At 43.7% G+C, this 14,123-nt stretch overlaps 1 protein-coding gene across 1 annotated transcript in view; it reads right to left on the minus strand.

The window, feature by feature from the left end:
* Positions 1-14,123, minus strand: part of gabbr1b (gamma-aminobutyric acid (GABA) B receptor, 1b) — a gene marked incomplete at its 3' end in the record, with an annotated part of 74,930 nt that overhangs the window by 42,228 nt on the left and 18,579 nt on the right. The window contains exons 7-8 of the mRNA XM_083982672.1: positions 2,385-2,630; positions 2,232-2,295 (exon numbers count right to left, since the gene is read on the minus strand). Of these exons, the coding sequence (XP_083838798.1) occupies positions 2,232-2,295; positions 2,385-2,630 (310 nt within the window). The remainder of the gene's footprint in view (positions 1-2,231; positions 2,296-2,384; positions 2,631-14,123) is intronic.

Below are 14,123 nucleotides of genomic sequence, written 5' to 3' on the forward strand. Positions count from 1 at the left end.
CAGGCACATCTCATACCGGTTGTATTTGTGTAGATATGCTTCTCAGTTAGTAGTAGGGTTAGTTAGTTCAGTTCTGTAGAAGCTGCTTTTGTCTGCGCTGTGGAGATAACAGTCTTCTGATATGATCTTACATATGTGAATGGTGATGTGAGTCAGGTGTGTTAGGATGGATGGAGATTATTCCGTTATTATCTCATAGCGTGGTGAATGTGCAGGTCTTGTGTTTTGAGTGTTGTTGGATTGTGTATTTGATGAGTTTGATGAGGGAAACCAAGAAATCCCATTAGCCTCCGTAGCGTAGCTCAGAGCAGCTTGCGGCTCTGCTCTGCCGTTCTAAAAATAGCTTGCACCGACAATTAAATAATTTCATTTGATATTAAATTGTTCTCAACAGCAAATATCAAAAGTTCTCAGGAGGGTTGACCGATTACTCTCATTTTCATCAAAAGCAATGAGTATGTTTTATTTACAGGCACACCTCATACCGTACCGTTGTATTTGTGTTTAAGTTAGATATGCTTCTCAGTTAGTAGTTGGGTTAGTTAGTTCATTTGGTTATAGTATGGACCCTGTAGTTTTTAATTCGACTTTTGGCACTAAGAGGCTGCCGTAGCACCGGGTTGTTGTGTGCTCGAGAAAAACAAAAGTAAACACAGCCATGTTCGCGTAACGGTAACGGTCCTCTCTTTTCTCAACATAACAACACCTAAGCTGTAACCTGAGCTACACCACTAGACAAAACGTTACGTAACAAGAACAATGGCGGACTTCCGTTGGGCATCGGTCGGCATTTTTGCTCTGGCACGACTTCTAGTTGTTTGGTCGACTTATAATGTTTAGAGTTTGTTTACAGCACGCAAGCTTTCCATCCTACTTCTTCTTTTTGTTTTTGGTGTATTTGTGTGGCGGTGTTACCATACAGTGCCACTACAGGCCTGGCGTATGTACTATTGAGTCATTTTCAGAAAGACACAGGAACTGTATGGTGTGTATGATGTGCACACCTGAATATTTGCTTATTTATCGCAAGTCATATCGTCATCGCGATATTGAACAGTATCAACGCACATCGGACATTTTTGCTGATATCGTTCAGGGTCATTTTAAGAGACTTATTCTTTGCGGATCTTGGTTAGTAGCAGTGAATAAAGATCTCTCAATGTTCTTTTATTTCCACCACTATGGCAACTATGGCAATAATTACCTAAAAATTATTACTTTTATAATTATTGTTATTATGGGTACCATGCAGCTTTTCATATTATTTGGAAGTTAAGTTTCATTTCATGTGTTTGATTATTTTATGTGGCTTTTTAATGGACCCCACGAGAAGTAGCTGCTACCAGGCATAGCAGCTAATGGGGATCTTAATAAAAATCAAATCAAATCAACATTTTGAAGGTGTTGTTACATCACTTCAACCTCCAGTCCTTATTCATAATGTATTTTGTGAGTCATTAACCTTGATGTAAAAAAAAAAACTAAAACGTCCATCCACCATCCATCAGACCAATGCAGCAAATTGTAATAGGTCAGACTCAAACCCGCGGCCATGAAACACTAATTTTATATGATTTGAACCACTACCCTGAACTCTATAACCATTTTAACAACCACCTAATGCCTTTTATATCTATCAGCTGTTTGTATCAAGGCTGGCACACGTCCATGGTTGATCATCAAGCAACAGAGGTGGAGTTGGAGGCTTAAAGAGTTTAAACCACCACCATTTGTGAATCTTGGATTTCTTATATTCATGGTGTGTGGTGTTTTTTTTTAGAGGAGAAGTGACTCTCCTGGATTTCTCACTCCAGGCTCGGTCACTTTCTGCGACGACGAGGATCAGGTGACTCCACTGAAACAGCAGATTGTGCTCTGTGTCATAGAAACTAAGTTGGCTGCGACATGACAGTGGCTTTGCAAAAAAAAAAAATTCACCCGACTATCAATGAAATATTGATGGAGCTGTTAAGTTTTTATACAGAGGCTCAGTTTTTCTACACTTTTTATGTCACATGCAAAAAATAGAGTGTGGCCGCATAAAATATAAAACAGTGTGTTACTTCTCCCCAAACACACACACACATTCACACAGAGTCCAAGCTTAGGTTTGATAACCGTTCATGGTGAATGCTTCACACTTCGACAGCACATTGGACCAGATCAATACACATTATAGCGGATCAGTTGATTATCATTCACAATGAGTCACGTGTGCTGCGGTGGCCTACCTTGAAGCTGCTCGATGAGAGTCCAGGCCATTCGAGAGCCCTGAGCGTCGAATACAACGTGACCCTGAAAAAGAAACACACAGTCTTAATGTTTTAACCGCTCCCTCACATGGGGGCCTCCCTTTTTCTGAATCCTGTGGCTTCTCCACTCACCGAGACGCCTTCGAAGGAGCTGGTGTTCATCGCCCGGTAGATCTCCGTGGTGATATCCCGGTTGTTGTAGTTGAAGTCCTCCAGCCGGTGACCCTTGGCCTTGAGGGGTCCCACGGTCTTGTTGAGGGCCAGGGCCAGAGCCCACACGGCGTCGTAGGCCAGCGGGGCCTCCTGGAAGCCGCCCGTCTCCTCTGGGTTTTTACCCCCGAGCTTTGACATCAGCTGGGCCAGAAACTCCTGAGAGGTCTGAGGGAGGAGAAGCATCAAGACATTTACAGAATAGTTGTTCTACAGTGCTTCCTGTGACTGAATAGGAACCCTAAAGAATATCTCAAATGCTACTGAGGCAGGTTTGTTTAATTATTTACTTTACCTTTTTTGTTATTTTTGTGGCTTGAGCCAGTGGTTCAATCAATTCTGATAATATAATATTCACTCATGCAGCAGTATCACTAAAAAAAACAATACTGCAGGTCCAAGATGAGAAAACAGGTTGTAAAAAAAAAATCTGCTAGTAGTTATGTAATTCAGAAATACAATGCACACACAAAGCTGCTCATGGTGTTTGTGCAGAAAGCCGCTGCTGCAGCTCGAAAGAAGAGTTCAAATCCCACTTCCACACAGCAGACCAATCACTACAAACAGCAGAAGAGACCATGATATTGTTCTTGGACACAGCTCAGGAAGGTGTGTGTGTGTGTGTGGTTGGTGGGGGACATCAGACAAGCTCTCAATTTGAAGACAGGTTAAAAACACATGCTTTGTTAAAGGGATAGTTCAACATTTTGACAAATTGGCCCATTGCCATAATCCCTATAGTCATAGCAGTAGGTTCGTTACCTTTAATTGTCGCTGAAAGCTATTTTTAGAACGGCGGAGCAGAGCCGCGAGCTGCTCAGAGCTACGCTACGGAGGCTAATGGGATATTTTGGTTTCCCTCATCAAACTCATCAAATACACAATCCAACAACTCCAGAACGCTCTGGTGGACAAGTTGTGACCTGCACATTCACCACGCTATGAGATAATAACAGAACGTTACGAGACAGAGTTGTTTTAGAGGTAAATTCATGCAAAACCACTGATGCGCGTTCCCGTCAGGAGCAGTTTTTCAGCAACCAGTCTCTGCATTTCCCTCTAAATCAACTCAGTCTCGTAACGTTCCATTATTATCTCATAGCGTGGTGAATGTGCAGGTCACAACTTGTCCACCAGAGCGTTTTGGAGTTGTTGGATTGTGTATTTGATGAGTTTGATGAGGGAAACCAAGAGATCCCATTAAATTCAAATTCAAATTTTATTTATTTATAATGGCACCTTTCATGCTAAAAGCAACACAAAGATCCTCACAGAGGCTAAAAACAACAAAGAAAGCCTCCGTAGCGTAGCTCTGAGCAGCTCTGTTCTAAAAATAGCTTGCACTGACAATTAAAGGTAACGAACCTACTCCTAAAACTACAGGGATTATGGCAATGGGCCAATTTGCCAAAATGTTGAACTATCCCTTTAAGACACTGTCTGACCATCAGACAAGCTTTTAATATGAAGACAGGTTTTTAAAAAAAAAAAAACACCTGCTTTGTTAAGGCTGTGGATGTAGCAATCTGTGTCAACAACATTTTGACACAGATTTGAATCTTCTTTCAACAACACGGAGCATCGTCATCAGAGCCGCCCTCCTACTGGACAGTCATTAAACTCTGTGCTCCACCATAAAACAGATTATTTATCTCTTCATTTCCCCCTTTTATCTAAAAGCTGTCTGGAGCTCCCATGATGCATTTGCCTATTTGCACTGAACCTTCATTAAGGGTTCATAGGTTCTGCCACACAATTGCCTTAATTATCACAAATTAGAGGTGTTAAACAATTAGGCTGACCTTCACAGAGTCATGAAAGGGTGTGCAGTCACGCTGTGTAATGAAGCATGATGACAGGGTTTTTTTGAAGGGGGGGAAGGAGGAGGAGGGGGGGCACAGGACGGACGTTTTTTTAGTTATTAGTTGAATCCATTAAGCTGTTATCACGGGTTTGAAAAATGAGAGAGCGTGGAGCAGCACCACTCCCCCCAGAGCAGCAGTTTGTCTCTGGGTGACAACCTTCACATCACACTTTCACTGTTTATTGATTTTCGATTGTATTTTTATGAGGGTTGTTTCACTAGGAGCCCCTCACCCCACCACCACGTACCGTATAGCACATACTGCTGCTGGGACATACTAACATTTTACATTCTGCCATGATCGATCCTATAGACAAAACAGGTTTCATCTATATCTCAACAAATGCACAGGTGAAATGGTTTTAACCATACCAACCAAAAACCATCTCCATCTAGCTTCTGATCTCATCTCTCCGGCTTTTCTCAGAAATAGCAACGCCAAGTTGGTGAGCTATTCACGATAGCAGCTCTGCTATTGGTCTATTATCATTCTAAGTAGAAGACAGACAACTAAAAGGTTCCTGCATCTCATTGTTGCACAGCCTTACTTTATATTATGCAGGCTGTTGACATATAGGAAAGCAATGGCGGTAAATGGAGCTGACTTTGTTGTGTTGCTTTGTTGCATTGCAAATGGTTTCACATTAAATCAAAATTGGACAGGAGAAAAATAGTCTGTATCTGATTTTATCCATCGTAAACAGTCCATCTCACCTAAATTTATTTAATTGCACTATACTTCCTGTTTTGTTTGCCGTTTTGTTTTTTGTTTTTTATAGGAGTGTCATGTTAATTGTCTCCTTTTGTAGTTTTTTTGTCTGTTGGTTTCTGTTTGGATACGTTCCAATTTGTGTGCTGATTTTTGTATTACTTGTGTTTTCCTGCTTTTATGAATTATGTTCCCTATGTCCTTGTTGTTCATTTTAATGGCTTTTAACACCTTGCCACTTTTACATTTATTAATGTTCATTAATGTGCACTGTCTTCCTTAAACAAATAAATAAAAGAAAAAAAGAAAAAAGAAAGAAAAAAAACAGTCAGTTTGCAGCTATGTAATATTAATGTTCAGCACTGCAAACCACACCCCCGAAATGTCCCTGAGCCTGAAACTACTACCTCCTGACCGGGGACATTTTAGGGGAAGATCACTTATCACAGAACTAAAAGTAGACTCTGGTTCTTGCAGAGCAGAGACACAGACACAGACCGGTAGTTCCTCAAAAGGTTTCTGGTTCCTGGGGAAATGGGGGGGTCCTTTGAGACAGAGGAGGATCGGCTCTGTTCTGAATGTTGTTTGGACATAAAAGTACTTCAGTAGGTTTTCTATTGGTTCACCTTGAAGCATATCTCTCCACAGTTCGCTCATGATTTCGAGTTCAATGCATGAGAGGATGCTTAGCACTGGAGTGTGTATGCAATTACATGCATTATTCTCATTATCTTCATTATATATTTTATCATTATATCATGCTCTTTTCTATATTGTATACAGGACCTCCAGGAAATAAGACTCACTCCCTCAGGAACTGCTCTCAGCAAACTTTTCCTGAAGCCAGACGACTGTAAATCCCGTAGATGTCCCGCTCGTGGCCCGTCGGCTCCTCTGACACCTGAGTCTGAAGTGAGGACAATTATCACCTTCATTTCAGCCTGTCTCATGGGACTCAGCCATTGAAAAACCTCTTCAATTTAATTATTAAGAGCTATTAAAAACGCTCATCTGTCATCATTTATTACAGAGGGCTGATGAAGGAACACGCCTCGCTGCTGAACCGCACCGCGCTGCCTTTACTTTGAAGGACGCAACAGTTCACAACACTCACTGCAGTGGCTGAGCCGTGGCCGTCTTGGAGACTGGGGGCTCAAATCCTCACTCAGGGTCTGATGCTTGTTGATGCAGATACATTTAACCCTCCTGTTGTCCTTCTGGGTCAAATTGACCCAATCTGTTCCCTTCCTCCATCCATCCTTCTTTCTTTCCCTTTTCCCTTCCTTCTTTCCACAATCCTTTATCACTTCCTTCATTCCTTCCTTCCTTTCCTTCGTCCTTCCTTCTTTTTCCTTCCTCCTTTTGATTCAGTTGACCTGGTCTGTTCTCTCCCTCCATCTTTCTTTCTTTCCTTCCTTCCTTTTCCCTTCCTTCTTTCCCTTCTTCCTTCCTTCTTCTTCCTTCCTGGAACTAATCTGTTCTCTCCCTCTATCTTTCTTTCCTTTCCTTCCCTTTTCCCTTCCTTCTTTCCACAATCCTTTTTGCCTCCCTCCCTTCCCTTTTCCCTTCCTTCCATTCCCTTTGTCCTTCCTTCCTTCTTTCCCTTCGTACTTCCTGCCTTCCTTCCTTCCTTCTTTCTTTCCCTTCATCCTTCATGCCTTCCTTCCTTACTTACTTCTATCCCTTTATCCTTCCTTCCTTCCTTCCTTCCTTTCATCTATCCCTTCATCCTTCCTAACTTCCTTCCTTCCTTCCTTGACCCAGGAGGAGGGTTAGGGTGTGTCCATGTTACTTTTGCTATTTTGCTCCAGACATACAGCTCAAAAGGTTTGGATTTTATCTCTTAATTATCCACGGGAGCGTTTTGAATGTAACATCCAATAAAAACCAACGACAGTACCGTCTCCCATTTCCTTTAAAGGCCAGCTGAGCTGCACCTCAGCAGATTGCCGCTGTGATGTGTCACACACTGTTAAATCAGAAATAAGACCGGCACAGTGGTAGAGTGGATAGCACTGTTGCCTCCCATCCAGAAGATAGAAAAGACTGAGCCTTTTCTGCATGTTCTCAAAGACATACAACGTTACGAACATGTGACTAAATCTTCGGTCAACTGTGGTGACAAATGTAGGTCATGAATGAAACACTGGCAGGTGGTACTGTAAGAATGAATTCATGCTTCTCTGCAGAGTCTTTGTGTATAACTCGTGGCAGCGTTGTACAACACGCAACACGCTCCAGTGACGCTCTGACCTTCTGTAATGTTCCACTTGACTTATCCAAACATGGGAAGCAGCTCAGTCTGCTTATGCACGACAGGCACGTTGAGCACCTGGCTGTGTTCGGCACCTCACTCTCCGGAGAATGTGCCTTTAAAATAACAGCAAAGTACTCACAGTCGCTGTTTGTCAGTCACTCTCACAATGCACCTCCTGACCACACCCAGTTTTAATTATTATATTTAATTATTCTCATACTCGCAGCAGCAGGTTAACCGCTGCATTTTGAACACTGTTACTTTCCTATCTTGAGCAGAGGAGTGACATGAGTCGTTTTGTGGTGATCAAAGAGCAGACAGGCTGCTGTGCTGCATGCAGGCGTCACTGTGACCTGGTTTCCTGATGTCTGTTGTATAGATGGAAGCAGAGCGACCAGGAGCCAGATACAAAACGGTCCAAGGAGGATAGTTGGTCGTCGGATATGACGCCTAGTGTAAGGTTGACATGATCAGTGTTGAATAGTCCAGCAGGTTTAACAGGTTTGTGGAAAAGGGGAACTATTAATGCGAGTCTGACTGATCACCTTTTTCCTCTCGTAGCGCCCAAGTGCATATTTTCACTGTCATAAAAACTCACCGCTAAAACCTCCTCCCTCCTCATTTGGCCATGTGCATTTGAAGATGACAAGAAGGTAATCCGTGGAGGGATGTCTACCGAGGTGGGTAATGTCAACAAGAGATGACAGCTTACCAGGAGTGTTTGTGTCGTGGTGCCGTAAAACAGTCTATGTTTCTCGTGATCTTGCAACTCAAGGTTTGTTTTCGGCCAAGAGACGCTAGGTGGAAGGCAGAGAGCCTCAACTCTCTCCATAACAAGTGTTTTAACCAATACAAATACTCTGAAGCTGTTTAATTAAAAAAAACAAGTTTCAACGAGTTTACGCTCCTCTTACGCTTACGCTCCATACACCGGCCACCATCATCCCACCAATAAAAAAAAAAAAAAAGATTAGCCTATTTTGGTCATTTGAGAGAGAGACAGTCAGACAGACACAGAGACAGAGAGAATCATCGGTCATGCCGTCAAAAAATAAAAATAAATAAAAGGTTCAAAAGACAGTTCTGCTTGAAACTGTCTCCTTCACTTTAAACCAAATTTTCTCAGAATTATCTTCCCAGAACGCTAGATTTGGAGAAAAATGCTGTATTCAAATGAGGATAACTAAAAAGTGGAACATGCTACGAACTCACTTTTTCAGTCATAGCACAACATATTCTGTGGCTGTTTGAAAAATGTGCTGGCACTGGCTGTACAGTACGCTGAGGGGAAGAACTCTGGCAGTGAATAAGTTAAGGTGCAAATCTTGCATAGCTCCTCTTTAATTCAATTCCCAATGTCGAGGAGGCACAGGAAGGAGCCATATTAAATAAGAAACTGTCCTATCTGTTGTTGAAAAGATTGAGATCTCTCAGGTAACACATTTTGGGGTTACGAACACACACGTTGTCCTGTTTTGTTTTGTGTCAACTTTAAATACTTATTTAAAGCAGAAGTAAGTGATATATTTGTGTTAATATAAGTCTTAAATAGTTATATCTTCCGATAGCAATCACTTACATAGAGTGTTTGGTCTGAAACACGGGTCTGTCAGTCACTCTGCTCTGCTCTGAGTCGAGGAGAAAACATTTATCGTATCCTACAGTTTTTATCCAATGAGGAGAGAGAACGGCATGCAGGGCTGTGTGTGCAGCCAAGGGACGCCGTGAATGTGGCGACGTAGGGACGAGGACTGTTATGGTGCGTTCAAGGAAACTCGTATTTTTCCGACCGTGAAGTCGTACCAGTTCGATCTGGTACGACTTCACGGGTCGGAAGTTACGAGTGGCCGTTATAGTGACTTTCACCGGTAAAACAGGTCGGAAAAACACGAGTGGGTTGCCTGGAACGCTACAAAGTCGTAAGTTGTGACTTGAAGCTGTAATTTACGATTTCAAAAGCCTGCCTGGAACGCAGCATTAGCGAAAACGACCGGACCACTTACTTCTGCTTTAATATTCTTTCACCGTTGAACACACTCTGTTAAAGCCCCTGTACAGACTTTTCATTTAGTGTTGATTTTGGCGGCCCCTGTGGACGAAAGCGGCGGAACGAAGACTGCATTTTCCCACCGTCATGAAGCCGTCTGGCCGGCGCGTGTAGATTTGTTTTAGAAACATCGGAAAGAAGACGAGACTCATGCTTTTTTTTTTTTGCAGCGTAATGTGTCTATTCGTATCGTTTCGTCAGTTGTCCGACCCGACCATGGCTTCCAGAGGTATAGAATTACTACTTCTTATTACTACTTAGAAATAGCGTATCGTCACACTGATGGGCTCATTTGCTGTTGTAGGTAACAGAGACACATCAGCAGAAACCAGAGACTTTTGCGTATCCAGTTAAAAGCTCCGTACAGGGGCTTTAAGACAAGAAAATAAATAAGACTTTACTGCCAGAGAACTATAAAAGCACCAGTTACTGTTACTGCTGTTTATTCCATCCCATGCTTCTTCTTTTTTTTTTCTACCTGCCACCTGGCGTGTCGGGGACATCAGGGGTATGGAGCAGGTTTCAGGACCAGCACCAGGAGCTCTGCAGTGAGGCGAGGTGAGGCTCGGAGGAAAACAGGAGCCGTTTGATCACACATCTATGTTGGCCCTGACAGAAAACATCTGGAGAACGTCCAGGACATCAGCCCGCAGCTCCCAGCTGTGCATCCAGCTGCAACATTACATGAGCAGCGGTGAACTTGCACTGATCATATGACATCAGGTTACCATCAATCACAGCACGAGTCAACTTTTCTTTGTGCCAACGACGTGCCCTGCTTCACTTCCTCTACAGTTGAGCTGAACCTCTGCATCCTTTACCTCTTCACTCCACGCTTTAGTCAGCGGTGACGGCTTTTATTTCTGACTGTTCCTGTTCCTGAGGGGGAGGGGGGTGCGTAACCTTCACTGATTCCCTGTCAAACACAGAGCTGTAGGTTTCTGCTCCCGCTGGTTCCCTCACCCCGTCACTGACAGCTGTAGGAGCTTTATCACCTGTTACCTGGGGCCTCTCATAACATCGGCTTTGAGCAGCTTTTGTGTTCTCTCATGTTCAACTATGTGTCTTACAAAATCAGAGCGGCTCCTGACCAAGCCCGTCTCCTAAAAATGATGTCTCTAGATCTTGACACAGAGTATATTGATAGATAGATGACTGGCAGGAGGCCATTCAAGTATTTAAATCCACCTTTACATGTAACAGACTGAGAGAGACACAGTATAAAATACTACACCGTCTACACCTAACTCCATGCATACTATATAAGATGGACCGTCAGATTTCACCTTTGTGTAATAAGTGTCATAGAGAGGTTGGAACATATTACCATTATTTCTGGCAATGTAAATTGATAAAAAAGATTTTGGGGTACAATCTTGCCGGAACTGAGTGGTATCTTTCAAGTAAAGGTGAGGAAGGACCCTGGCCTTTTCATCCTTGGCCTCCCCTCAAGGGAGGTGACTCTAACTCATTTGAAGTTCAAATTATGCGACAAATTGCTATTATTGGCCAGAAAATGCATTTTAATTAACTGGATCACTGATAAACCACCTACTGTCACCCTGTGGTAGGGAAATATTCCGGTTCCTCCCCCATGAAAGATTTAGTGCAGTTGTGAAGGGTAATGAAACCCTTTAATGAAATGTGGGCTCTTCTGCTTAACTATCTACCTGACGAATTGACCTTTCGCAAAAGCCCCGCCCCCCTTAGTTACCGTTGCTAGCCCGACAAGCTTCTCAATGCTGCCCGAGTGTAAACAGTGTTTTTATATTGAGCGTCTTGAAGCATCAGAGTCTCAGAGGCATATGAGCGCTATATTTATGAATATTAATAATCACTAAACATTCTGACACCACTACAAAATTGCGTGGTCACAATGTAAACATAATGATGATCAAAATACGGCTTTTATCAATTCATAAATTGCATCATGTGGCGCAAGAGAATACGGGTAACAGGACGTGGTGTTTGTGTCGCGGACCGAGACCAGAGCTTCTTCTTTTCTTTTTTTCTCCCCACCGAGAGGATTCAATCTGTGGAAGTACACTATAGTAGGCTACAGTATTTCCTCATACGTACAGCTCCTTCTATTTTTTAAAATGGTCGCAAATACACCGCTGCATGTCTTCCGTTCATTCATCTCCTCATAGCGCTGTTTGTTATTGACATTTACACACACAGAGCGAGAGAGAGAGAGAAGCGTGCATGCTGCAGCAGTGCTTGGTGAAAGTGAAAGTTGTAAGGTCCGATCGCCCCCCCCCCCCCCCCCAAAAAAAAAAAAAAAAATCCTAGAGGAAACACTGTGGTAGTGATTGATTTGGGATACAGTCCTAGTCCTGCTAGCTTACCTTGGAGCAGATGTAACGTTAGGCTATGTATGCTTGTTTATTTTCATGACATTTAGCTGGGAGGGGGAGAAGGGTCCGGCTGCGGGGTGGGGGGTACCTTGTAGGCACCTCTCCTGTTGTGTTTTCAGCTTTGGGAAGGGAAAAAACACGACTCCCCCAGCCAAACTCTTCGGGTAACTACTGTCCGACAATACACTTTGCTTGTCGGAGGTCCGAAGCTTGACGGACCTAGTTTACATAGTAACGGTTGCTATGATGTCTGATTGGACAATGACCGTTCGGGGGCGGGGTTTTGCGAAAGGTCAATTGATAGCTTTCATGTGACGTCACGGCCCGTATGGAACGCCCCCCTGGCGGTCAAAACAATCCACTTCCCCGCTGTCCGCGGATTAGGACAAGGCAGAAAAACACACACTGCTCCCTGCTGCTTCAAAAATACCGGTGTTATGGCCCAACTGGTGTCTGATTTAACTGGTTACCGAACCGAACAACAGCTGTGCTGCACTTCCGTCCGCAGATTTGTCACAAATTCACAAATCAAGCCGCAGTTCACATGTTAGTGCAGCCAATATGCTTCTGTGAGTGAACCTGTTCCGCCAATCTACAGACATCAGCGCCACACTTCTCTCACTCTGCACAACACTGCACACTATGACAAAGCCTGTCATGTTTAAGTTACGAACTAATGGAAAACACTCTGAAAATACGCTAAACAACACCGGTCATCGTCCTCGCCGCGCCGCGGTCGGTCCCGACCCCCGTTACCGTGTCGCTGCCGCCGCGGGCGGTGCTGTTGCCGGTGTCCGGTGGCGGGCGGTCCCGCCGGGTTACCATCGCCGCCGCCGCCGCCGGTCCCGCTGCTATCGGACCGCCGTCATCGTTGCCGTCCTCCCCCCCGGTGCAAAGCTCCGGGCGGAAGGGGGGGGGGGGGGGGGGGGGAGCTGGTCACCGTGCAGCCCAGCTAAGGGCTCTGGTTTGTGGGTGAGAGGAGCAGGGAGCCTGGGCTCAGTGGGCTGGAGCTCAGACTGTGGAGCTCAGCGGAGCTGCGGTACCAGGACGGTGTTCCCGTACAGGAAAGTTACAGGTACATTTCTACCACTTCAATGAGTCCAGAAACATTATTTTAAGATCAAAAAACTACAAAATGGGGCTTTTAATCAGACACCAGTTGAACCATAACACCGGAAATATTGGTTGCAAGCGGTGGAGGATGATGATTCTCCACCAGGTAAATGTAAACATCGCCCAACTCGAGCTTCGGCAGGGAACTGGTCATCTTAAACAGCTCGTATACAGCAGCTGGTGTTGAATATGGGCCACAAGTGCCCAAAACTTCCAAGTTGTTTTTATATCTTTCTTTCTCGGCTGCTGGCAGATGATTTAAGTCATTACTCGGTTGTTTGTCCATAGAAAGTCCATTGCGGGGCCACTTTGGAATGTTGCTTTTGACCGCCAGGGCCCTGGGACGTGACGTCAGTGAAAGCTATCAATTGACTCAGTTAGTGATGAGGGGCCAGTCTTCCTTACAATGGTCACGCCCACCTGAAATAAACCCATAAGTGTCCTCGTTTGCAGTGTGGCATTTACACACTACCGTATTTTTTTGTTTTTAGTCTGCTTGATGTATCACTGCTGTGACTACATTAATGGGTGAAATGTGTGTACGCAGAGCAATATGGGGAGGGGCTCCTATATGTGCGGGAAGATTTGCCTGTTAAGGATAGATGGATGGCAATATTTTATTTTATTTTATTTTATTTTATCTATTTCTGTAACAGACATTATGCCCTTATTGTATGTTCTGTGTCTCTGTTGAAAAACAATAAAAATTTTGTTAAAAAAAAAAAAAAAAAATTCTATTAGGGGTGCACAATTCAGAAAATGTCTGATTTTAAGGATTATTTAGTATATTATAACGACAACAATGATCATATTTTGCGTAGTGCACGCATAGTACACAGTTGTGGCTTTTCTAAAAGGTCACATAACCAATGTTCACTTCAATCAGTCGACTCTGAGCACATGATCAGACATCGGATTGACTTTGTCTGATCCTGCGTCATATCCTCAACATGATTCACAAACATCCAGCTCTGTAATTACAGATCACATCATGTAGCAGGTTGTAATTAGCGAAGCATTAAGCAGCAGGAGAACGAACCCAAGTCATTTGTGTTTCAAATGATTTCGTTCACTGACGTGTGTCGGTGGAGATGAAGCCACATCGGAAACATCCAATGAGAGGAGAGGCTACAGTTCAGGCAGCGGTCGTGCTAAGATATTAAAATGTAGGAGAGCTAAGTTTCACTTTCTCAACTGTCTTTTCATCTTTACTATTTTAATTAACCATTTAATTCAGTGAGCAGTTTGGAGGCTAAACACAGCCAGTGGACACTTTTAAGGCTGAATGTTTACTTCCATGTTACTCACTGCACG

The sequence above is a fragment of the Trachurus trachurus genome (genome assembly GCF_905171665.1).
Source record: "Trachurus trachurus genome assembly, chromosome: 11".
Taxonomy (NCBI): domain Eukaryota; kingdom Metazoa; phylum Chordata; class Actinopteri; order Carangiformes; family Carangidae; genus Trachurus; species Trachurus trachurus.